The sequence below is a fragment of the Carcharodon carcharias genome, chromosome 13 (genome assembly GCF_017639515.1).
Source record: "Carcharodon carcharias isolate sCarCar2 chromosome 13, sCarCar2.pri, whole genome shotgun sequence".
In the NCBI taxonomy this organism is placed as follows: domain Eukaryota; kingdom Metazoa; phylum Chordata; class Chondrichthyes; order Lamniformes; family Lamnidae; genus Carcharodon; species Carcharodon carcharias.
The window spans coordinates 39,525,605-39,550,782 of NC_054479.1; the positions used below are offsets into that span (position 1 = coordinate 39,525,605).

General features: G+C 42.2%; 1 protein-coding gene across 3 annotated transcripts in view; it reads left to right on the forward strand.

Moving 5' to 3' along the window:
- tpcn1 (two pore segment channel 1) overlaps nucleotides 1–25,178 on the forward strand; it is a 132,669-nt gene that overhangs the window by 70,492 nt on the left and 36,999 nt on the right. For 2 of the 3 annotated variants that reach the window (XM_041202317.1, XM_041202318.1), the window contains exons 7-16: nucleotides 5,719–5,753; nucleotides 8,123–8,181; nucleotides 9,059–9,158; nucleotides 9,316–9,432; nucleotides 10,749–10,873; nucleotides 11,041–11,089; nucleotides 12,149–12,212; nucleotides 15,488–15,532; nucleotides 23,904–23,960; nucleotides 24,836–24,889. In XM_041202317.1, coding sequence (XP_041058251.1) covers nucleotides 5,719–5,753; nucleotides 8,123–8,181; nucleotides 9,059–9,158; nucleotides 9,316–9,432; nucleotides 10,749–10,873; nucleotides 11,041–11,089; nucleotides 12,149–12,212; nucleotides 15,488–15,532; nucleotides 23,904–23,960; nucleotides 24,836–24,889 — 705 coding nt within the window. The remainder of the gene's footprint in view (nucleotides 1–5,718; nucleotides 5,754–8,122; nucleotides 8,182–9,058; nucleotides 9,159–9,315; nucleotides 9,433–10,748; nucleotides 10,874–11,040; nucleotides 11,090–12,148; nucleotides 12,213–15,487; nucleotides 15,533–23,903; nucleotides 23,961–24,835; nucleotides 24,890–25,178) is intronic. The other variant, XM_041202319.1, reaches the window with a different exon arrangement.

Here is a 25,178-nt window from a genome sequence, read left to right on the forward strand (position 1 = left end):
ATCCTTGTGAATCTATCCTGATGAGTGCAAGACACAGAGCTTCACCAGCATGTCTCTTTTGTAACAGGGCTAAGACCTCATACTCTACAATATATATATATCCGCATAGCTACTTGCTAAAATTTTAAAATTGAACAATGACCTTTTAAAATGACTGAAGCTATGTTTGGCTATTTGGCAGTATCGCAGCACCTTGTGCCTTATTATCTCTGAAGAGATGCTAACAACCCCTTTGGGCTGCAGGGACCAAATTCAAAGGGAACTGTACAAAGGCCATCTATATTTCATAAGGCCGAGCCACTGGAGTCTTAAGATTGCTAGGACAAAGAGCCCTACAACCTTCTTTTCAAATTCTTAATGGCTGGAACATTAACAATCTCAGGAAACCAGACAAAGGAATATCCACGCTTTGTCAAAGCCAAAGTGGAGAGATGGGTGTCATGTGACATGACCCCCTTAGCTGGGAGAACCAGTTATACTGGTACAGTGTACTGCAAATCGGTACAGTGTACTGCAAATCAGCTGCCATCTTCCATGTACCAAGCAGCAGCACAGAACAAGGGCTCTGTCCAGGTTTGAATGCTTGGCCCCCCTTCTACACTATTTCTACTGGGACTTTTGAACTTATATAACTTTGCCTGTAAGACTAATTCACCTCTGCGTACCTATCTCATCATAGAAGTCATCTGTACTGGAAAAGTGAATTATCCAGCATCCTTTTTCAGCCTGCCAACCTCTGAAGGAATACACCATTCGACTTTGATTCTGGACTCTAGACTCATGTGAAACAATAATTCTTTACTCTGGTCCTTACCCTGTAAATCTTTTTTTCTCTATCCCTCATTTATAGCATGAATGTATAGGGGACCAAGTAGCGACATGCCCCCGCCCCTATTTTTTGAGTGTGTGCAAATAAAATAGCCCCCTAAGTTCACCCTATCTCAAATTTGCTGTGGGGTTATTAATAGAAATTGGATCACATCAAAATTGTGGAGTTGGGAAATACACCACCACTTATAAGCATCTTTCTGTTTACGGATGGGTGGTGAGAGGAAAAATCAGGGCTGTTTAAATTAAATCTCCTCCTGTCTGTAACACTTTTTTCAACAATATATATTTATACATATGTGTGTAAGATTACTTTCTACCAAATAGATAACTTTTCCTTCTTTAAAGAGGGCAAATGTGAAGACATTAATGATAACAGTGGCATGGAGTCTTGCAAAATTTATCCAGTAGCGTTTTGGGGTTGAGTGGGACTTGAACCCACAGCCTTGTGATTCCGAGACAAAATTACTACCAACTAAGCCAGAGCTGACAAGCTCAATAACCTCACACAAGTGGTCGAGGTCAATGAATGCATCTTCACATGACATATCCTACCAGTTGCACCACCAACTTGACACACTACTCAATGCAGCAAACCCTCATCAATCACCTATCAACAATCTGGCATTCTGTGGTGAGGTGAGGGTGACATCAAGGCAACATTTGACCAAGCGTGGCATCAAAGAGCCCTAGCAAAACTGGAGTCAATGGGAATCAGAGGAAAACTCTCCAATGGTTGGAGTCATACCTAGCATAAAGAAAGATGGTTGTGGTTGTTGGAGGTCAATCATCTCAGTCCCAGGACATCATTGCAGGAGTTCCTCAGGGTAGTGTCCTAGGCCCAACCGTCTTCAGCTGCTTCGTCATTGACCTTCCCTCCATCATAAAGTCAGAAGTGGGGATGTTTGCTGATGACTGCACAATGTTTAGTACCATTCATGACTCCTTGGATACAAATGCAGCAAGATCTGGACAATATTCAGGCTTGGACTAATAAGCAGCAAATTACACTCGCACCATACAGACAAGATTGCTAACAGTGCCAGGCAATGACCATCTCCAACAAGACAGAATCCAACCATTGTCCCTTGACAGTCAATGGCATTACTGTCCCTGAATCCCTCAATATCAACATCCTGGGGGTTACCATTGACCAGAAATTGAACTGGAGCAGCCATATAAATATTGTAGCTACAAGAGCAAGTCAGGGGCTGGGAATTTTGCAGAGAATAACATCTTCTGACTCCCCAAAGCCTGTCCACCATCTGTCAGGAGTGTGATGGAATACTCTCCACTTGCCTAGATGAGTGCAGCTCCAACAGTAGTCAAGAAGCTCGACATCATCCAGGACAAATCAACCGTTTGATTGGTACCCCATCCACCACCTTCAACATTCACTCTCTCCACCACCTACTCAAAGTAGCAACAGTGTGTACCATGTACAAGATACACTGCAGCAACTCACCAAGGGTCCTTCGACAGCACCTTCCAAACCCATGACCTCTACCACCTAGAAGGACAAGGACAATAGATGCATGGGAACACCACCACTTTCAGATTTCCCTCCAAGCCACAAACCATCCTGACTTGGAACTATATTGCCGTTCCTTCGCTGTCACTGGGTCAAAATCCTGGAACTCCCTTCCTAACAGCACTGTGGGTTTACCTACACCACATGGACTGCAGCAGTTCATGAAGGTGTCTCACCACTGTCTTCTCAACAGCAGCTAGGGATGGGTAAGAAATGCTGGCCTAGCCAGTGACACCCACATCCCGTGAAAAAATTTTAAAAATCAGAAATCGTGCCTAAGGTTCATATGTTACACCTCAACCTCACACACTGCTACAAGCTTCTACATACTGATGGCTATTCAATTATGACAGGCACATCACCCAAACTCATTGCTGTACACTCACTGACATGCTTCCTTTCTCTTCCAGGCCATGGTAACCCATAACAGGAGGCAGTAGCAATGAATTTGTGAGAGACAGACCATAGATTCATCTCCTCACCCCTTTGGAGGAAACAGTAATTGGCATTATTAGCAGGGCCATGCTACTGCCATCACTGGAGCCATCCAAGATGATAGTATGTTCCTGCCTTAAACATCTTATATCCCACTTCACACTCATCCCGCAATCTGGTATGAAGTACTAGTGCAGATGGTGTAACCATTCACCTTTTGCTTCCCATCCATATCATCATCCCTCACTCTCATCCTGTCCTGTGCATTTATGCATTCGGACATTTAGGAATCGCAGTTTGGCCAGCCAGTGGTGGCTGAAGCTAAAGGAACAAGGGAAGAGCAGACCTCTGAAAAAGAAGCTTTAATCTGACACCTGCAGCCATCAGCTCAAATACTGGCACTGCACATACCTTAAATGGTAGTGTAGAGGCAGGATCTGCACGTGCTGAGTCACCAAACATGGGTGGGCTGCAGCCAAGCCAGGGCAAAGGATAGTGCATGTTTTTGCCCCCTGAAGGATGAAGTCATAGACAAGTTCTGCTGCAAAGGACTTAGATGGGGACTTTGAAAGGATGTGGGTACAGGAAAAGGCACGCAGAAATGTCTCCTGTCATCATCAAAGAGCACAGAGGAGTCTGGCTCAAACTTGGCACGTGCCTTCCTGCAGAGCATGGAGCCCATCGTGGTCCATGAGAATACTTGCAGATCCAACCACGATGCAGCATCTGATGCTCAGTGTCTCAGCTTCCAGTGCATCAGACAGAAGCCACATGCCTGAGTGAAAGCTCAGATTGAGGTCCTGAGATCTCTGCATGTTGCCATGCAGGTTGAGACTGCTTCCACCATGGCTGGAAATACCAGTGTTCAAAGGGCCAGGGAAAGTCTCACAGCAGTCCAACAACCTGCTGAGGTACCACCTGGGGGAGTGGCAGTGGCTCCCTGGTATAAAAATCTTCTGTCCTATTTCAGGATGGTGGCATTTGTAGCTCCTACCACTGTCACTCTGTTAGTGCCCCTGCTATTGCTTGTCTGCCAGCTCAGATTGCTGACACCCATGCTGAGGTGGTGCAGCCCAAAGCTCAGGGGTGTCTTGTAAGGCATCTGTGGTCTCCCTCAGTCATGCTGCAACCACAAGGGTAGCACTAGTAGTAGTACCAGGCCAGACAAAGACACCTGCAAGACAAGCCCAAGCATCGTATGGATTATTGGAAATATTGTTGCATAAAATTGGTGTGGGGTGGTTGCTTTGTGGTGTCTTTTATTTCAGCATTGTGGCCAAGAGAACACTGTGATGGTCCATAGCAGTTGGATGATGAGATAAGGAAATGTTGAGCAGGAGAGTTCTGGGGATTTATTGAAGCCAATTGGAGTCTGATAAGATGATCACTGACATTGCCTCCAGACCATGGATGTGTCAGCCGCTTCTTCCCGTTCCTCTCCTTGCTTCAGGATGTCATGAACTGCTTCACAACATCCCTAGTTGCAACATGGGTCTGTTTGTCAGAGCACTGGCCATGCATGGTGGGGTTGTGGAGGAGAGTCATTAGCCACGAGTATAATGGATAGCTCTTGTCACTGAGCTGCCACCCTCTGGTTCAGTATGGTAGCTCAACAGTGGCTGGAGCTGTGGACTGGCTCTGGATGAGAGCATCATGACTACTACCAGGAAAAGTGGGCATTCACCAACATGACTTGGGAATGGCCGCATGCTAACTGCATGTTGAGTTTGCAGTTTTGTTGCATCCCATTGAGATGCAGTGCCTGCAAGGCCTTGTGTGTGTGCAGTTGATGGTTCCCTGCGCCATCCTGCCATTCAGACAAAGCCACGCGTCTGCTCCACCTGCTTCTCTTTGCCTAAAGAGAAAGCAGTGAAGTCCCCACTCCTAAAATATAGGGCCTCTGTAGCCTTCCGGAAGCATCAATGGACGGTGAACTGTGATACATTGGCAGTGTCATCTGGAAGGATCTACTGGCATGGAAATTGAGGATCACAGTCCCTTCGATGGCCACTCACAATGTCATCCTCACCCTGCTTTGAAGCAGCAGGTCAGGGTAAAGGAGGGGGCACAGACAACCTTCTTGATGGAGCTCAGAAGTTGAACACACTGCTGCTCCTGGCTGAGGTGCAAGTAAGAGAAGTGTGCTCTGAAGATCTGTGGTGGGTACAGCCTCCTGAGACCCCTACTGCTTCACTCGCTGTTAGCAGCTTGCCTTCTCTGCTGCTTCTACCCTATCTTCCCCTGATGCTGGAATCCAGGTGGATCTGCAACTCTAGCCCCCACGACTGGGAGTGGTGTATTCAGCGGCCTTTCAAAGGCACAGAACTCCTTCCAAATGTCCAGCACCTCTCCCTTCTGACTTAAAGAACTTCTGTCAAGTCCACTAACACAGTATGATGAAAGCAAAATACTGTGGATGCTGGAAATCTGAAATTAAAACAGAAAATGGCAGGTCGGGCATCAAATCAGCATTACACACTGACTGATGTCACAACCTGCGTATTTCCAGAGTATCCACAGGATGCCTGTGCTATTTCCCTCCATGGCTTGGGAATTGGCCACACCAGCTACCGTAGTGCCAGAACTACCAGCACTATGGAGTTCAATTTTTCAGCCCTTGATGTGTGAATACCAAATGGGTGCAGGAAAGAGGATACTGGGTAACACAAGTTGGAGAATGAATGTACCTGTGCCACTTGTCTTTTGCAAATGATCAGCTCTAGAATAGTTAAACTGATATCTGGGCACAGCTCCAATTAGAATGCAGAAAACTGGTAAAGACCTGGAACGGGCAAGTATTACATGTATGAAGTTTAAAATGGGCATATGATTTATGTTTGCTGGTCTTGTCTGAGGATGTTTCTAAGGCTAATGTTTTGCTGTCTTCTAAGAAGTGATGCCATTTTTTCATTATTTTTGTTTAGGCTTTTATTTGTTTTCTGCTAATCCATTGGACCCAGTAAGTAATCAAAATCTTTAATAAAAAATATTTGTCATTTGTTTAGTATCTATATATTCTGTTTGAATACCATACATTGTGTGCATATATTCCAGTAGTGTTTCCTGTTTGTTAATGCACAGTGATATTATATGATTCCTAGTTGGTTCTCTGGATTGTACATTTATTGGGAGTTTTAATTAATTATTTGTAAAGCCTTGCTTGATTCACTAATTTGAGGTAAATTGTTTTAGCCAAATTTGTAATAAGTATGTTTTAGGAACAAGGAAGGCCATTTAGCTCCTTGAGCCTGTTCTACCATTCAATCAGATCATGCCTAACCTGATTCCATATACCTGCCTTTTCCCCATATCCCCTAATACCATTAGGTTAACACAAATCTATCAATCTCAAATTTAAAATGAACAACTAGTGTCAAATGCTATTTGCAGAAGAGATTTCCAAACTTCTACCACCTTTCGCACGTGGAAGTATTTTCTAACTTCACTGCTGAATGGCCTGGCTCTATCTTTTAGGCTATGCCCCTAGATCAAGACACCTTGACCAGCAGAAATAGTTTCTTTCTCTCTACCCTCAGTTCCCATTAATACTTTGAAAACTTCAATCAAACCACCCCATAACCTCCTAAATTCCAGGGTTGGTGTAACCTCACATTGTAATTTAATCTTGGACTCCAGCTTTTAAATCTACATTGCACTCTCTCCCATGTCAATATGTCCCACTTAAGGTGTGGTGGCCAGAACTGAACTCCCAGGTGTGGTATAACTAGGGCTTTGTATAAGTGTAGCATGGCTTCAATCGATTGTATTGTAGTTCTGTAGATACGAAGGCCAGCATTCCATTTAACTTTTTGATTGCCTTCTGCAACTGCCCATAACATTTTAGCAATCTACGTGTATGGATAAGGAACCCAAAGTGTACTTGGACCTGCACTGTTTTTAGTTTTTCACTAGTTAGAAAGTACTCTTATCTATTTTTTAAATCCAATGTGAAAAACCTCTCATTTGCCAATATTGAAATCTATCGCCACAGTTTTGCCCATTCACTTAATCTATTAATATTTCTTTATAATTTTATGCTTTCATCCACAGTGCTTACAATGCTACCTATCTTTGTGTCATCCAAAAACTTGGATATGTGGCTTTCTTTCCCGTCATATGAGTTATTAATAAATACAGTGAGGCCTCAACACAGATACTTACAGGACACCATTAGTCACATCCTGCCAATTGAAGTACCTGCCCATTATCCCTACTCTCTGGCTGCAATTTTACTAGCCCTTTGGAGATGGGCTGGGAGGTGGGAGGGGTGATAGATGGACGGTGAAAGGCATTGGGAAAGAAGCGCAACATGTTCCCACTGATGGGGAATAAGTCCAGCAACAGGAACGGCAGTAACTCTGCTGACCAGAGGCAGGTGGCTAATTAAACCAAATAATTGTCCTATTGTCAGCCATTTTACTATCCTGCCAGCATTTTACTGATGTCAGAAAGCCCCTCCACCACATGTGGAGTCCACCAGCTTCATCGAGGCAACCTCCCAGAAGGAAATGATGACCGTGGTTGCTCCTGAGTAACCGACTTCATCACTGGAGGGGTGCCCCTTCCAATTGCTGGGGCCAGCCTGTCTGGCTTCGGCGCATCAACATTTTTTCCTGCAGCCCTTTGAGGATGCCTCAACATGGAGGCACCCTGCCCTTCATGCAGCCTCAGCAGCGGCCATCTCTATTGGTGGTGCTGGAGAGCTGTTGGCTGTCTGACTGTGGAGGTTGAGGGAGATCTTGGAGAGGCTGGCCACTGTCATTAATGGGACGCCAGTCCTGGCGGCGGCCTCTAATTGGCATTCACTGGAACAATTACCACTGCTGTCTCCCTGTTCGCCCACAAGGGTTTGGGACCCATATTTGGTTCTGATGTTGGAACTCGCAGTGTGCTAATAAAATCTCAGCCTCTGTCTTCTGCCACTCAGCCAACTTCCTAACTGGGTCAATCATTTGTCTTCGATTCCATAAGCTTCAACATTAGCTAAATGTCTATTAAGAGGGGCTTTATCGAATGCCTTTTTCAAGTCCATACAAATAACATCCATAGGCAATCCCTTGTCCACTACTTTAGTCACTTCTTCAAAACTTTCAACCTCATTCATGAGGCATCACCTACTCTTTACAAATCCTTATTGATCAGCTGAAAATTTTGCAAGATGTTCTTCACTCTATCCTTAATTATAGACCCTATTAATTTCCAAGTTTCTTAAATAGCAGAAATTTTAAGAAAAATATAACACGCAAAGGTATGATGTTTTTAATTTGATAGTAAGTGCTTATAAGGGTTCAGTTTTTCTGACTATACTATTTTGTTTTCTGCTTGCAGTATTTTAGCACTCCAGAAGACAGCCTTGTCAGTTTGTTTGTTCTCCTAACTACAGCCAAGTGAGTGTACACAACATTCCTGTTGAACAACTGAATAGAAATACCTGTCCTTTGCAACAATAGTTGCTCCCAGGGAAAGAGCTTTAAATAGTGAAATGGGTTTTATTGTCCTTTTTACTACTAGTTGCTAGAATAAGTTACCTTCACGTAGCATGTGGGAAAATTCCAAATCATTGCCATATATCATTATAGTCAGCTGTTTGTAAATGTAGGTTGGTGACATAGTATGTTGAGGTACCAGTAGTCTTTATCATTAGGTGGGGGAGGAAGAGGAGTGAAGTGGGATGTGGTTTTGTGTGTGATTTCTTACCTGGTGAATTGGTACTGCCAAGCTGAGGCAGCAAAATTTCACATGAGGAAAGGAAATTACATGAACAAGTCCCCATGTGGCTCAAATATTTCTATAATCCATATTTGGTTTGAGAAAATTGCAATACCTCTTCAGCTCATTGGATAAATGCATTACCAAGTGTGATACTGAACTATATTAGAAAGGCTTTAGGTTTGATCCCTGATTTGAGCTGAGTAAGCTGATCACTTTTGGGAAGTCCCTAGAAACATTGCAGTCGGATCCATAAGGGAAGCCTCAGGCGTGGTTTTCTTCTTACGAACCTTCGATGAAAATTGTGGGCTGTGGAAATCAGACTTCACTGTGGTGTCCTTTGTAGTTATATAGCAGTTCTGAATCACATGTCAAAATAGCCTCTTGGTACCCCAGAAGGCTGACTCTTGGTTCCCTTAGAATTGAATTCTAACATGAGTCACCAACTGCAGGAGATGAGGGAAGAACAAAGGAGAAAATTGAAGTGGTGTTGGGGGTGAGGGGCAATCTGAAACAGTTGCCTTTTATTTTTTCTTAAAAAGGATAATTCTATAGTTTTCCAGATGTGATGATGCCAGCTTATTCCAAAAATCCTTGGTCCTGTGTATTCTTCATTGTGTATTTATCCATCGAACTCTACTTCATCATGAATCTGGTATGTTTTTGAATAACATCAATCAAAAATTGAGAATATATATCTATCTAATTATAGACCTAATTATAGAATTATAGTATAATGAATTGTGAATTTATCTTGCACATGTTTGCTTTACTGAGGTTAATTTTAACTAGTTTTGTTCACAATTTTCCAGCTTCTTGCTGTGGTGTTTGATACATTTAATGATGTTGAAAAGAAGAAGTTCAAATCACTCCTTTTGCACAAGCGATTGGCAATAGAACATTCCTTTCGCCTTCTGGTCAGCAAAAGGGTGAGTACTCCATAAAGTTTGTTTAGGTTTCGTTAAGGAAGTGGTATTTTACATTAAAAATCATGATTGCAATGATAATCAGTATACCTTCCCCCCACAACCCCCCCACCCACCCCCGGAAGTCTCCATGGCGGCCCGGACCACAGCCATAACCCACTGCAGGTGGGCTTAATAATGCCAGTGTGGATCTTCCACCCCTCTGCAGCTCGAAAAGTCCCAACAGCATCAAGAGCACATTAGTGGCGGTTGTCAGGACTGCAATGGGGGAAACCTAGAAGGCCCAGGGCTCCCTGAAGCAGTCAGTCCCAGATCTTGACCAGGGTGGATTTCAGCTGGTCAGGTAGGGTGAAGGTGTTGGGGTTAAGGCCGTATTATGGGGGTGAGCTCAGGGGTGGGTCGTGTGTCTTCCCCCCAAATTTATGTCTCTCCCCCCACCACTGGAAACATGCCTGGCAGGGGCATGTAAACTGCAGCCTATATCTAAAAGTGCTGTATGCTTTATTCATGCTAAAAATAATGAATGTCACTGATTTTTTTTATGTCTGTGATGAGATTCTCAATTATGCAATTAAAATTGTGTCCTATAAGGACCTTTGTCATTTCGATGGTCCATCTAGATCATCTGGACAAGAGAGTATTCTGATAGAGTTTCAGATGGTTTCCACGACCATACAATAACACTACAGACTGCTTTTTTACCTTTCACTCTAACCTCCAACTTCTGTTTATTGAGACTGATGAAGTGATGAGGGGTGATGTAAAATATCATAATTAAATGGAGAGACAAAAGGTCAGTGCAAGTACTTGTGACCTTCAGTTTCCATGCCCAGAAAATATTAGGAAAAATTATTTTTTTAAATTTGGAAGTAAAACACTCCTCCTTGACAGGACAACAATATTACAGGATGTTCCATATAAATTGTGAGCAGGTTTTACTTTTAATAATCGTTTTTCTCCTGACATTAACCTATTCTAGGATAACAGTTCCATAACTGGGTGCCCTCCATTACTTCATTTAAGTGCCCATTATTTACTTGTGAGCCTTGACCACATCCACGTAATTGTGATTAAAGCAGGAATTTCTGGATAGCAATTAGAAGCTGATTATTTTTTTCATACCAACCAAGGGGAACTGAAGCCACTTTGTAGGTGTCCAGTGCTTCCCCCACTGAGAACTCATTGAGCATAAAGATTGGGATTTAACGTAGGGCTTTCATGATCTGTGTGACTCAGTAGAGAAATTCAATGCACAAGCAATGTTCCGTAGATGTGTAACAATCTTATCTATATCTTTATGTGGTAATTCTCTATTGCAGAGGCCTAATGGCATTTCCTTCAAACAGTTTGAAGGCTTAATGAGATTCTACTCTCCAAGAATGAGCGCCAGAAATAAATATCTCATCTTCAAAGCATTGAAGAAAAACAATACCGAGTTACTGAGGTAAGGATTTTCAGATGTTTTGCCCTAATTATCAGTTCTTTTTGAAAATATTTTCCTTGCTTTTTTTAAATTAATTCATTCTAGAATACTTTTTGTAGGCACTATGCCTGCTAGGGTTATGAGTGTGTGAATAATATAAATATTTAAAGTAAATATCTATCCCACAGAATAGAAGATTTTTACAACTTCTATGAAGTTGCTGGATTAAAATGGAAAGTAAGTAATTTGGAAATTTTATAATTTGCTTTCTGTGGTCCAGTAACTGAGCACTAATCTAGTTATTGGTAAATGCTAAGCAGCTGGATAGGAGTGCAATTTACCTACTTTATATCATAACTTACACTGTAAATCTGTAGAATAGTGGTACAGATTTGTGTAAAAATCCAATATAAAATAAATGGTCCTAAACTTGTGGGTCAGTGTTTTTCCATGATGGACTGTGGGTCTATTCGAAAATAAACTATATTCAAGGTATCAAGAAGATTATAGCAAAGATACGTGATTTTTTAAAAATTCATTTACGGAATGTGGGTGTTGCTGGCTAGGCCATCCCTAATTGCCCTTGAGAAGGTGTTGGTGAACTGCCTTTTTGAACCGCTGCGGTCCCTGTGGTGTAGGTACACTTACAGTGCTGTTAGGGAGGGAGTTCCAGGATTTTGACCTAGCAACAGTGAAGGAACGACAATATATTGCCAAGTAAGGATGGTGAATGGCTTGGAGGGTGGTAGTGTTCCCTTGTACCTGCTGCCCTTATCCTTCTAGATGGTAGTGGTTGTGAGTTTGGAAGGTGCTGCCTAAGGAGCCTTGCTGAGTTTCTGCAGTGCATCTTATAGATGGTACATTGCTGCCATTGTTCGTCGGTGGTGGAGGGAGTGAATGTTTGTGGGAGGAGTGTCAATCAAGTGGGCTGCTTTGTCCTGGATGATGTCAAGCTTCTTATTGCCTTATTTTGGAAGAAAGGTAAAGCATAAAAAGGCTTGAGTAATTATACAGCAGAAAAGCTGAGCTAATTTAATTCTGTAGATTTTCTTAATAAATTCCCAAAGCCAGGGTTGAGAGGGAGTGTAAGTTAGACCTAGAGGTATAACATAGTTGCGCCTGTTCTTTGACCCACCCTCTTTTATGCGCAACTCGCCACATTGAACTTATCCTATTGGTTATTTTTTGATTAAATTATTTATCTAACATCTTAGCATTGACTGTACTGTTGAACAAAGTAAAACCAACATGTTCTGCAATTAATTACATTTAGATATTGCTTTTTTCTCTCCCCAGGCAAAAAGAAGTGGAGACTATTGGTTTTATGACCTTCCACATACTCCATTTCTTATTTTTAAAGGTACTATTACCTTTTACTATTATTGTGGATTACCCAATGAAATAACCAGGCTCTTGTAAATCAACCTATAAATCTGTTTTAGAAATATAAAATTATCAGTTACTTTTTAGGACCTTCAATCGAACTAATTCTAAATTTACTTTTAACTGTTCTTATTCAATGAATTTAAATGTATTGCATGCATTATAAATCTTAATGAGTTATAATGTTTAGATTAATCTCAAGGCTTGGGTATCCAAAGCTTAGTTTTATGGCTAATTACATTATCTGAGCCTCAAGAATAAATTCAAAAATTTGTTTTTTTATGTATTTTATAAAGTTCATTGGGCAGAACTTTTCACTCTGTGGCCAGGCACGCGCCCGACCCGCTCAAGCATGCAATAATGGCGATGACGCCAGCTGAGCATGCTGATGTCAACGTGCACTTGCGATATTTCACTAGGCGGGCGAGCAATGGAGACAGAGGCGCACGTGCCATTAATTAAGAGGCCAGTTAAGGCCCTTGACACGCCAATTGTCTTTGACTTTACATAGCACGTGCAATTTTTCAGCCAATGCAGGGGCGAAATAGGCAGGCAGGCCATAATTAGCAAAAGCTCATCCACGAGCGGGATAAAAAGTGTCAGTGGCATTGTCAATACAAGTAGAGTGGAGTTTTGGATATAACTCGCTGCTGGTTGCTTCTGTGAACTGGACAGTTTCATCTTGCTTGAGATGCATTCTGAGCATTTCTAGGCTTCATTTCAGGACTTATTGTCTTCCAGGCCCCCAGATGATTCAGACCGCGTGGGCCCATCCAGGTATCAGACAGCCTTCCATAACCCTGGTAATGGGGATGTGGTCTCTGCTGGAGGCACCTCCTCTGAGGAGGAAGAGAGGGGCAGAAGGGAGAGGAGGCCAGGTCCCAAAGCAGCTTCCAGGGGAAAGACCTGTCCAAGGAGAGGTGCAGACACAAGGGGGGCAGGGTCAACAGGAAGTCCAATGTGGCAGGGGGCCGCAGAAGATGCCACTATCCTGCTGCCAGGGTTTACAGGTTGTGATGCAGCTACCTCAATATGTTCAAGGTGCAATGCCCAAGGAGGCTCTGTCTCTCAAGGGAGACAGTGACCTCCATTTGTCAGAGGATCAGGCCTGAGATCAGCTCCAACTGTGTGGGTGGACTTCCTATGCCAGTGGCGCTCGAGGTCTCAGTGGCCCTCAACTCCTATGCTTCCGGCTCTTTCCAGGGCTCAGTGGGGGATCTTTGTGGAGTCTCACAATCAGCTGTCCACAGTTGCGTCAAGCTGGTGACATAAGCTTTGTTCAGGCTTGCATTGACTTTCAGTCATTACTATATGGACAAGGCCAGCCAGGCAGAATGAGCCACAGGCTTTGCAACGATTGCTGGCTTCCCCCACGTCCAGGGTGCAATCGACTGCACACATGTGGCCATAAAGGCACCAGCGGGTGAGCCAGGTGCCTTTGTCAACGGGAAGGGATTCCACTCCATGGACGTGCAGATAGTGTGTGATCACGGGGTGCAAATTCTGTAAGTGTTCAAGGTACCCTAGCAGCTCGCATGACGCTTACATCCTGAGGCACTCCCAGGTGCCGAGGCTCTTTAGTGCTCCAGCCCAACTGGATGGATGACTGCTGAGTGACAAGGGCTCTCCCCTCAAAAGGGCCCGTCCACCAACCAAGAACGGAGGCCAAGCTTTGGTACAACAGGAGCCATGCCTCCACAAGGACAGTGGTAAAGAGAACCATAGATCTTCTCAAGATGCGCTTCTGATGCCTGGACCATTCAGGGAGCGTACTGCAATACCCCCCAGAGCATGTGTTGCTGCTAGTGGTTGCATGTTGCGCTCTGTACAATCTGGCATTGGCAAGGGGGTATCCAGTGGAGGAAGAAGATCTTGACGCAGCTGCACAGGCAACAGATGATGAGTCCAGTAGTGAGTCCGAGGAGGAGCACAGTGAGGAGGACACTGAGGGCATGGACACTGACCTAGGTAACCTCCAGGAAGGCAAGGATACCCAGGATGTTTTGATTCAACAGTCCTTCAGCTAACCTACCAAACAAGAACCACCACTGCATGCCAGGTGTCATCTCGCGTCATTTTACGCATCAGCGTATCGGGCCCGCCCCTGCAGAGCAACGTCAAAATTCTGCTCATGATGAAAGTTCTGCCCCTACATTCTTATTTTTTTAAATCTAATAACAGAAACCTCATCCCGCCCTTGGATGAGGTGTCATGAAAAATGTAAAGTCCGCCTGGCTGATTTGCCCATCTGCCAACCGTAAATTTGGATGGATCACGAAAAATTACAACTTAAATTGCACTAATTGGCTTCTTAATTGTCAGCCAAGGTGCTTCCGAATATTGCGCACGCCCACTGACTGAAATATTGTGCGAGCATGGGATGACATCGGGATGCTTGCCCAACGTTGTCCCACGCGATTTCGTGCCTGATCGGCTTGAGAGCACACCCACGCACCAACCTAATAATTCTGCCCAAAGATTTTTCTGATTTGACTGTATAGCTGTTTCAGATTTCACACCTTCTCTCAGCACAGAGCTGGTCTTAGGACATCTCCCCCACAACTCAGCGCAGCATGTTTTCCCCTTTCATTTTGAGTTCCATTGTCCTGAGCACCTCTTTGAACTCAACCTTTTAAAATATAAAAATCTTTCATGTTTTCCTATTGCTTCCACTTTCAGATCAAATTAAATTTAATAAAATTCCCTTGTTTACTCATAAAGCTCTATAAGTTGTAAAAGTCCATTAAAGTCCCTTTCGAAATTTTTAATGAAAAACCAAGTCCCTACCTATCTCCTAATGCAAATTTTTAAAACCCAACCTATTTACTTCACCAACTAACCAACTTCACCATTATAAATGTATGCATCTAGCACCTTTACCCTTTTGTCTGTCAACTCTCACAGACAAGCTGTCTCTGTTAACCTTCCCCCAGTTTAATTAATCATGGACACACACAGAATGCCATCATATTCCCAAAATATTAAGAAGAATACCATCCATCTTCACATCGATGGATGTCCAAATCAGGAGTTGTGCAACTTAAATGGGATCTTGGAGGTGTCAGTATTCCCATGCACCTTGGTATACTATTTAGGGGCATCATTTCTAATATGAATTGAATAGTTTCAATACTCAAATCAGACCAAAGTACAGATTCCATGTAATTATATGGAGACTTTGAAACATTGGAAAAGGGGAGGTTGTAACTTAATGTGAATTATTAATCCTATAATTATTTTTTACTTTTGTAGGAATTAATATCCTTGTGAAGTCCAAAGCATTCCAATATGCCATGTGTGAGTAAATGTATTTGGTAGTCAATTTGTCCTACCTAATCATGCTGTAAAATTTGGAATTAAGGATCAGCTCATTAATTAGGTATCCTTCAAAGCTTTGATGTTATGCACTCTGTGGCCATATGAGTGCAGTTACTTATGTGTAGCAGGTATGAAAATATTTGTTCCCACATAAATTCATGGCCTTAACATTTTATTTCTTTCTCATAGTAATTTTTATTGATTTTGTAATGATTGTCAGAACAAAAATAGCAAGAAACTTATCTGTATAAAACTGACTACATGAACACATCCCTCATTATTTGACTAAGTGAATAGTCTTTATGCTGATCAAAATCTAAATGTTTGAGGCAAAAATGTACTCTACTTGTTTTCCTGCTGTGCAGTCTGGTCATTGGATATTCACAAAATGGATCTATATACTAATAAACAATGTCTTTCACTAAACAATAATTTTATGTACATTGAATCTAGAACCTCCCTGACTTAATCTCCCTCCCTTTCTTAAGAAAGAAACTTCCAACTTTGGTCAGTGCATTGGCCTTGGCCTGGATTTTGCAGTAGTAATGATGGCGCAACTGTTAGCCATGTTTGAAGTCCACACACCTGCAGTTAGGCATGGAAATTCAGAAGCTATTGAAATCCCCTCAGACTGCAATCAAGTAGAAATCATTGAACAGATGAGAACTTCCCCTTTTACATTATTAATCCTGCTGTAAAAACCCTTTAAATAATTACACCTTGCTGAATGAGGTGTAACTGGGTTTTTAATGGTGTAGTAAGTTCATAACTTCCATTGAAAATCTCTGACCTTGAAAACTAATTTTATATATGTGGAATGTCAAATTTCTCCATTTATGATTTTTATTAAAAAACACACTTCTAATTTCTTTAAAATAAAGCTTGTTTATGATATTTCAGCTTCTACCTTAATCCCATGTGTATGTTCATAACACCATAAGATGTAGAAGCAGAAGTAGGCCATTTGGCCCAATGAGTCTGCTCCGCTATTCAATGAGATCATGGCTGATCTGATAATCCAATCCTCAATTCCACTTTCCTGCCTCTTCCCCATAACCCTTGATTCCCATACTGATTAAAAACCTGTCTATCTCAGCCTTGAATATACTTAACAACCCAGCTACTACAGCCCTCTGCAGTAAAGAATTTCACAGATTCACTACCCCCGGAGAGAAGAAATTCCTCCTCATCTCTGTCTTAAATGGGCGACCCCTTTCTCTGAAGTTTTGCCCTCTGGTCCTAGACTCTTCCACAAGGAGAAACAACCTCTCAGCATCTACCCTATCAAGCCCCCTAAGAATCTTATATGTTTCAATAAGATCACCTCTCATTCTTCTAAACTCCAATGAGTACAGGCCCAACCTACTCAACCTCTCCTCATAAGAAAATCCTTCCATACCCGGGATCAACCTAGTGAACCTTCTCCGGACTGCCTTCAATGCCAGTATATCTTTCCTTAGATACGGGGACCAAAACTGCTCACGATATTCTAGAGATAAAAACAAAAAACTGCGGATGCTGTAAATCCAAAACAAAAACAGAATTATGTGGAAAAACTCAGCAGGTCTGGCAGCATCGGCGGAGAAGAAAAGAGTTGATGTTTCGAGTCCTCATGACCCTTCAACAGAACTGATTGAATATTAAGAAAGGGGTGAAATATAAGCTGGTTTAAGGTGGGGGGGAGGAGGGGGGTGGTGGGGGCAGAGAAGTGGGGGGGGTGGGGTGGTGTGGTTGTAGGGACAAGCAAGCAGTGATAGGAGCAAATAATCAAAATATGTCACAGACAAAGGAACAAAGTGTTGAAGGTGGTGATATTATCTAAACGAATGTGCTAATTAAGAATGGATGGTAGGGCACTCAAGGTACAGCTCTAGTGGGGGTGGGGTGGAAAGAGTAGCAGGGCATACAAAATTTAAAAATAATGGAAATAGGTGGGAAAAGAAAAATCTATGTAAATTATTGGAAAAAACAAAAGGAAGGGGAAAGAAACAGAAAGGGGGTGGGAATGGAGGAGGGAGTTCAAGATCTAAAGTTGTTGAATTCAATATTCAGTCCGGAAGGCTGTAAAGTGCCTAGTTGGAAGATAAGATATTTAGGTGTGGGTCTATGTAGTGCTTCATATAGCTTTAGCAATATTTCCCTATTTTTATACTCCATTCCCTTTGAAAAAAGGCCAGTGTTCCATTTGCCTTCCCTATTACTTGCTGAATTTGTATGCTAGCTTTTTGTGATTCATTCACGAGGACCTCCAAATCCCTCTGTGCTGCTGCTTTCTGCAGTCTTTCTCCATTTAAATAATATTCAGCTCCTCTATTCTTCTTGCCAAAGTGCATAACCTCACATTTTCCCACATTATATTCCATCTGCCAAGTTTGTGCCCACTCACTTAACCTGTCTATATCCCTCAGTAGACTCTTTGTGTCATCTGCAAACTTGGCGATAGTACATTCACTTCCTTCATTTAAGTAATTCATATATATTGTAAATAATAGTGGCCCCAACACTGATCCCTGCGGCATTCCACTAGTTACAGGTTTCCATCCTGAAAACGCCCCCCTTATCCCAACACTCTGCCTTTTATTAGTTAGTCAATCCGCTATCTGTGCTAATGTGTCACCCCCAACACCATAGGCTCTTATCTTATTAAGTAGCCTTATGTGCGGTACCTTATCAAAAGCTTTTTGGAAATCCAAATATATTACATCTACTGGTTCCCCATTATGTATCCTGCTTGTTACCTCCTCAAAGAATTTGAATAAATTTGTCAGACATGATTTCCCCTTCATGAAGCCATGCTGACTCTGCATGATTATATTATGCATTTCTAAATGCTCTGCTATTACATCCTTTATAATAGACTCTAACATTTTCCCAATGACACATGTTAAGCTAACTGGCCTATAGTCACCTGTTTTTTGCCGCCCTCTCTTTTTGAATAAAGGTGTTACATTGGCAGTTTTTCAATCCTCTGGGACTTTCCAGAATTGAAGGATTCTTGGAAGATTACCACCAGTGCATCCACTGTTTCTGTGGCTATTTCCTTTAATATCCTAGGATGCAATCAGGTCCAGGGGACTTATTGGCTTTTAGCCCCATTAGTTCCCCGGTACTTTTTCTCTACTGATAGTTATTGTATTTATTTCCTCCCCATTTTTGCCTCTTGGTTATTTAGTATTTTTGGAATGCTATTCATGCCTTCTGCCATAAAGACTAATGCAAAGTATTTATTCAACTCCTCTGCCATTTCATGATTCCCATTATTATTTCCCCAGCCTCATTCTCTAAGGGGCCTTTGTTCACTTTGGCCTCTCTCTTCCATTTTATATATGTAAAGAAGCTCTTACTGTCCGTTTTTATATTACTTGCTAGTTTACCATCAAAGTTTATTTTCTCCTGGTTTTTTTTGGTCATCTTTTGTTGGTTTTTGAAACTTTCTCAACCCTCTAACTTATCACTAATCTTTGCCACATTGTATGTTTTTTCTTTCAGTTTGATACTATCCTTAACTTCCTTGGTTAACCATGGTTGGTTTATCCCCTTCCTAGAATCCTTCTTCCTCACTGGGATGTATCTTTGTTGTGAGTCATGAACTGTTTTCTTAAATGTCTGCCATTGTCATCAACTGTCTTTTCTGCATGGAGCTGCCTCAGGGAGATTGAATCGCTATAGAAATAATTAAATAAATGGGAAACAAATCTAATTAAACATGTCCCCTCATGTGATTGTGTCACATGAGATGGGACATGTTTTTATATTTCACAAAACTTTTTTATTTGATTCATAAAAGCTTTAGGAAACCTCAGCCCACTTGTGGATGAGGTTTCCTTAAAAACATAAAGGCTGCTTGGTCTTTTCGCCTGCCCGCCAACCTTAAGATTAGATGGGCAGCATTAACAATGACACTAATTAATTCATTATAATAGGCCTATCAGTTTTCGGCGGGCACGCAGCTGACTCTGGCGTGTGGCCACCGAATGAAACAGCACGATGAAGTCAGGACGCATGCTCGGTGTCATCACGCGTCATTTTACACGCCGGTATGTTGGGCCCACCCCCGCACGCCAACTGATAAATTCAGGCCTATGAATTCTTGCTCGTGGCTACGTCTGCCAATTTGGTTTTCCCAATCTACATGACGATTAAAGATACCCATGATTAATGTACTGCCTTTTTTACAAGCCCTCATTATCTCCTGATTTATTCTCTGTCCTGCAGTATAGCCACTGTTAGGGGACCTATAGACTATCCCCACCAGTGTCTTCTTCCCCTTGTCTTACCTCCACTCATATCGATTCTACACCTTCCAATCCAGGATCATTTCTTGCTATCGTACTTATTTTACCTCTTACTAACAAGGCTACCCCACCACCCTTTCCTTTCTGCCTGTCCTTTCGAAAAGTCACATACCCCTGAATATTTAGTTCCCAGATTTGATCTCCTTGTAACCATGTCTCCGTAGTGGCTATAAGATCACACCCATTAACCTTTATTTGTGCTGTTAATTCATTTGTTTTGTTCTGAATACTATGTGCATTGAAGTAAATAGCCATTTATTTTGCTTTTTTACCATTTTTCCTCTTTTGGCCCTATTTACTGTTTTTTTAATGTTTGAAAAATTATAAATGAAGGCAGGTTTAATAAATGATCTCAGTGTAAAAGATCCCCTCGGAAATAGTGATCATAACATGGTAGAATTTAGCATTCAGTTTGAAAGTGAGAAAGTTTTGTGTTTGTACACTCTGTCCCTTCCTGTCACACTCTGGGTGTCACTCTGGGTCTCAAATAGCTGTCCTGCAATGCTGCCAAATCCTTTTGCTTTGTAAGCCTACGTATCCCATCTCCAGAACCCTCCCCCCATTTCATTTTAAGCCCTCTCTATAGACCTAGTTATTCGATTCGCCAGGACACTAGTTCCAGCACTGTTCAATTGAAGTCCGTCCCACCGGAACAGCTCACTTCTATCCCAATACTGGTACCAGTGCCCCATGAACTGAAAACCCATTCCTCCCACACCAATCTTTGAGCCACACATTTAACTCCTTGATTTTATTTAACTGATGCCAGTTTGCCCATGGCTCAGGTAGTAATCCTGAGATTGTTATCTTGGAAATTCTGCTTGTTAATTTAGCTCCTAACTGTTTAAATTCTTTCGGCAGAACCTCCTTTCTAGTCCTATCAATGTCATTGGTACCAAGGTGGACACAACTGGATTCCTCCCCTCCCACTCCAAGATCCCCTGCAGCCCTGAGGAGATGTCCTTAACCCTGGCACCAGGCAGGCAACACAGCCTTCGGGATCCGTGCTCACAGCTGCAAAGAACAGTATCTATCCCTCTAATTATACTGTCCCCTACCACTACTACACTCCTATTTCCTCCTCCCATTTGAATGGCTCCCTGTACCACGGTGCCGTGGTCAGTTTGCTCATCCTCCCTGCAGTCCCTGCTCTCTTCCACATAGCTTGCAAGAACCTCATAACCGTTGGACAAATTATTAATTGGTTCCAGTTATTTATTTTACTCCCTTAAAAGTGATATTTAAAAAGTTAAGGACAGTCAATGCATTTTACTTGCAATTTGTCTGTGACAATACTTCAATGTGATTGGCTGCGTACCCTGCTTGGTGATGTCGTTGTTGCTAGACACCTGGGGGGCACCTTGACTTGGCACCACATTGAATTGACATTCAGAAATGTAAAATTTATGCCACATAGACTGCTAGATCTATGTGGAGAAACTATCTTGGAGGTCATTGACGAATACTGTCATTTTGCCACTGACCAAGAAATCTGGGACATTAAAACAAAGGAAGAGACTTTTTTTTGCAATAAAAACAGAAAATGCTGGAAATACTTGGTGACTAGAATCTTAAGGAGGTGATGTGGATTGCGGACGCTGGCTGAAGAGCCAGCAAGAGCCCCGCATCGCCTCTTCTTGGGAAGGCCTGCGGCATCATGTGCCATTAGGCACCTGACAGGCCAGAGTTGGATCTTTCTTTGGGATCAAGGACCCCAGGGGGCAGAAGTCCCACTCAGTGAGAGCTGCCAGCCAATCAACAACTCTGTTGTATGTCAGCATCACAGGTGGTGGCTGCTGCAAGTATCTGAGGCCTAGGATCATTGCTGGAGTCATGGAATGGTGGATCTCAGGGAATTGGCAGGAAGGATCGGTGGTGGGTTGTTCTCAGTGGGCAACCCCCCTTCTCAATACTAGATCACTTGATCAGGCACTAAGTGCCTTTGAACAAGGCATGCCCCACCACCCCCAGAGCTCACAAGCAACACCTCATGGCTTTGTTTGCTGTGCTCCCTGCATGGTTTGCCCTCCATCCACTGCTGGGTTAATATCAGTAGTGGTGCGATGAGGTCCTTAAGTGGGCATTGATTGGCTCCTTAAGGGACTCAATTGGCAGCAGGGTGGGATGATCAACCATGGGCCTTCCTGCCACAGTCTTAATCGGAGTGGAGGCAGAAAGTTGATGGGGTCCGCACCTGTCACCCTCTCGCTTGATTAAATACCCACCCCTCCGCCCCCTGGCTACCAAACGCAACACAGAGGAGGGCAGAAGATTCACCCAGCAAGTCTGGCAGCATCTGTGGAGAGGGAAACAGAGTTAATGTAAGCACATTAACTTAATGCCCTCCTTTGAGATGAGTTTGGATGCAGGGGTGCATTTAATAGGGAGGACGGTAGTGGTTGGGGATCTCGCCTCCTTCCTAACTCTTCCCCAATTCAGTCTAATGTGGGGAGGCTTGTGAACAACCTTTGCATCTAATTTGTATCCAATCAGCAGCAGGCGGGGCACTTGCCATGTGGGAAGTCTGTCGGGTTTGCTTGTGGCTCCAGGGAGGGGTCCTTCATTCAAAGGCAGTTATTGTCTGATTGAGGGATCTGGCATGAGAAGGGGGAGCCAGCTCCCTGCCCTTGCTGCCATTTCCCCTCCTCCCGATGTGACCCCCATCATGCCCTCACTCATCTTTGGCCTCGGTATGCCTTAGTGATCCTGGACCACTGGGTGGTGCATTGCCAGCAGCAGCCACTGCTCCCGCTGGTGCTGCCTGCAATGCACACCTGCCAGTCTCTCATTATCCAGCAGCTCTCAAGGAGGGTGGGCAGGCTTCCGTCCCAGGGATCCTTGATCTTGGGGAAGGTCTGCCACGTTCCTCTTAAATGCCTAATGGGCACTTAATGCAACAGGCCTTCCCGAAGGAGGCAACTCTGGTAGATGAGACCCCTGTTGCCCATGTTAAATACTGCCCAATTTCAGGCCAATGACCTCAAAGCATTAATCAAAATCTCGGCAATTATAAGAGTTGAATACCTTTGCCTACCTTTTAATTTTATCCCAATTTTGAGAAAACTTGAATAAAATTAAGACACCTGAGTTGAGGTAAAATCTGATGCCTATTTTGAATTGGAATTGTGGAGGACTAAGGATGGACGATGGTCATCAACAATGACTATTATCCTGTGGAATTTTATATAAAGTTGTGGTATCATTTTAGTAAATATCTACTGAATTTATTTGTAGATTTAAAAATCTCCCAAGTATCCAGTGTACTACTTTCATATTAGTGGCCACAAGAAGGAAACAGATGTCTTCTACCTTTTCAACTGCGATTAGATTCCATCTTAAAGTACCAGATTTCAAGTACTAACAATAAAAAACCTTCCAAAGTAACAGTAATCTACTCTTATGGTATTGATTAAATTACATTACATGTTATAGGTAATCTACATATATTTCTTAAAGTGATTAATTAATCCTTACAGGGTGCATCGCTTTGGTTGCATGCCCAATGCTAAAATGGCATTTGAAAGGGGTTTCTGTAGAAGGCTTGAATTTGGAATAATTTGAGAAATGCCTTTACTGTTTATATTACACAATTAAATTCCTCATCTTAGAAGAATATGTCAGGACTTTGCATTGACCATGCCATTTGTATGTGTTGATGATCTCTTATTTTTAAAGATAATTTGAATTGACCCATAATATTGTCAGGAGAGATGGGGTAATATAAATAAAAATATTTCAGTTTATGGAGGTGACGTTTTATTTGCATTATATGCATAGTGAATTTTGCCAGTGGGATATATTGCCTGTTAAACCATACACACAGTTTTGATTAGCCATTTTCCTAAAAAGTTAACTTTAATCTGTTAAAACATGGCAAAGGAACCTGAGGGAAGATGAGAAGAAATTGCTTTATGCATCGAGTTGACAAAATAAAACCGACTTATGAGTGATTGCTGAATTTTGTTATAGACTTGCAAATCTATATGTAACTTTGAAACAAAATATATTGTAGCGGTTGAACAAATATTTGATAAACATCTGTCTTTGTATTTCAGATGTTGTAATTGCTGTGAATGGAATTTGGATACTGGCTGACACACTCATGATCAAAGGTATAAAAACTACTTTGCAAACCCATTTTTGTATATCAAATACATTGTTTAGTCAGAACGGTTTAATTTAATTGGTGTGCTTTGTATAAATAGATTATATTTAAAGATGTGACTCACATGTCAATGGGAAGTATGTGAAATTATCAGGATATCCAAACAAGTCTGTTGTATAAATTGGACATGAAAATTGTTTGTCTTTTTTCCCTGTCAGTTTTCCTCCTTCCCCTAATTTTCCAAAGCTATTGCCTCCAAGGTTCCACAGTTGTCAATTATCCTGTTGTACCTTGCCTAAGTGGCCATTCTTCATATGCATGCCTTGAAAGCGAATGTTGTAAGCCAATTTGAACACAAAGTAGCATGGGAGAGGGATCATAGAATTCACACTCCTGTATTATTAGCAACTTCCTTTGGGTAGTGATTAGGATTGGGAACTTTGGGTGACTTTTGCCTCCCTAGTCCGGTTGACTGGGAACTAAAGCACTTACTGCTCAACTGAGGTCATATTATTCAGCACGGACCGGAGATTCAAACTGGGGACTTCTCTGGCCTTTCAGGTTCACTGGATAAACTCTGCTGTGAGAAGAGCGATTTAAATTTTATATTTAACTTTTGTAATTGGAGACGTTGGGGTCAACTTTTAATAAAACTTCCACACGGATTTCAATGGAAATGTAAAATATGCATGTAATGGACAGCTGATTGGCTGCACCAATTTTACACCCAGGTGGTAAAGTACAAATCTAGCCCAACAATTCTTTCTAGAACTGCAAATTTCTTGCATTATATGAATATGCGTCTATCACCTTTTGTATGTGACACTGAGTTTGAAATTTAACTTTTTTTCCTTTGGGGTGATTGCATTATCCCGGCTGTAGATGGTGCCTTTTTTCCCAGGATTGTGCCCTGGAGTTACATTGTATTTCTCACAAGTAAGTGCCTTTTCTTTGAATATTGAATTAACTTCCAACTTTTTTTGTGCTTTTAGGATTTCTTCTACAGTATATGACCATATTATTGATTTAGTTTAGAAAACTTATATGGTATTGTTTATTAGAATTGTCATTTGTAAGAGGGTTAAGATTTTTTTTTTAACATATATAGGGAATTACTTACTGTGAAATTTGGGTGTGGGATGAGAAGGAAGTCGACGATCCTTCACATCAGATTCCACTCCACCCATACAGAGAACAAAAATTAGGAAAGTTTTCTTACGAAAAA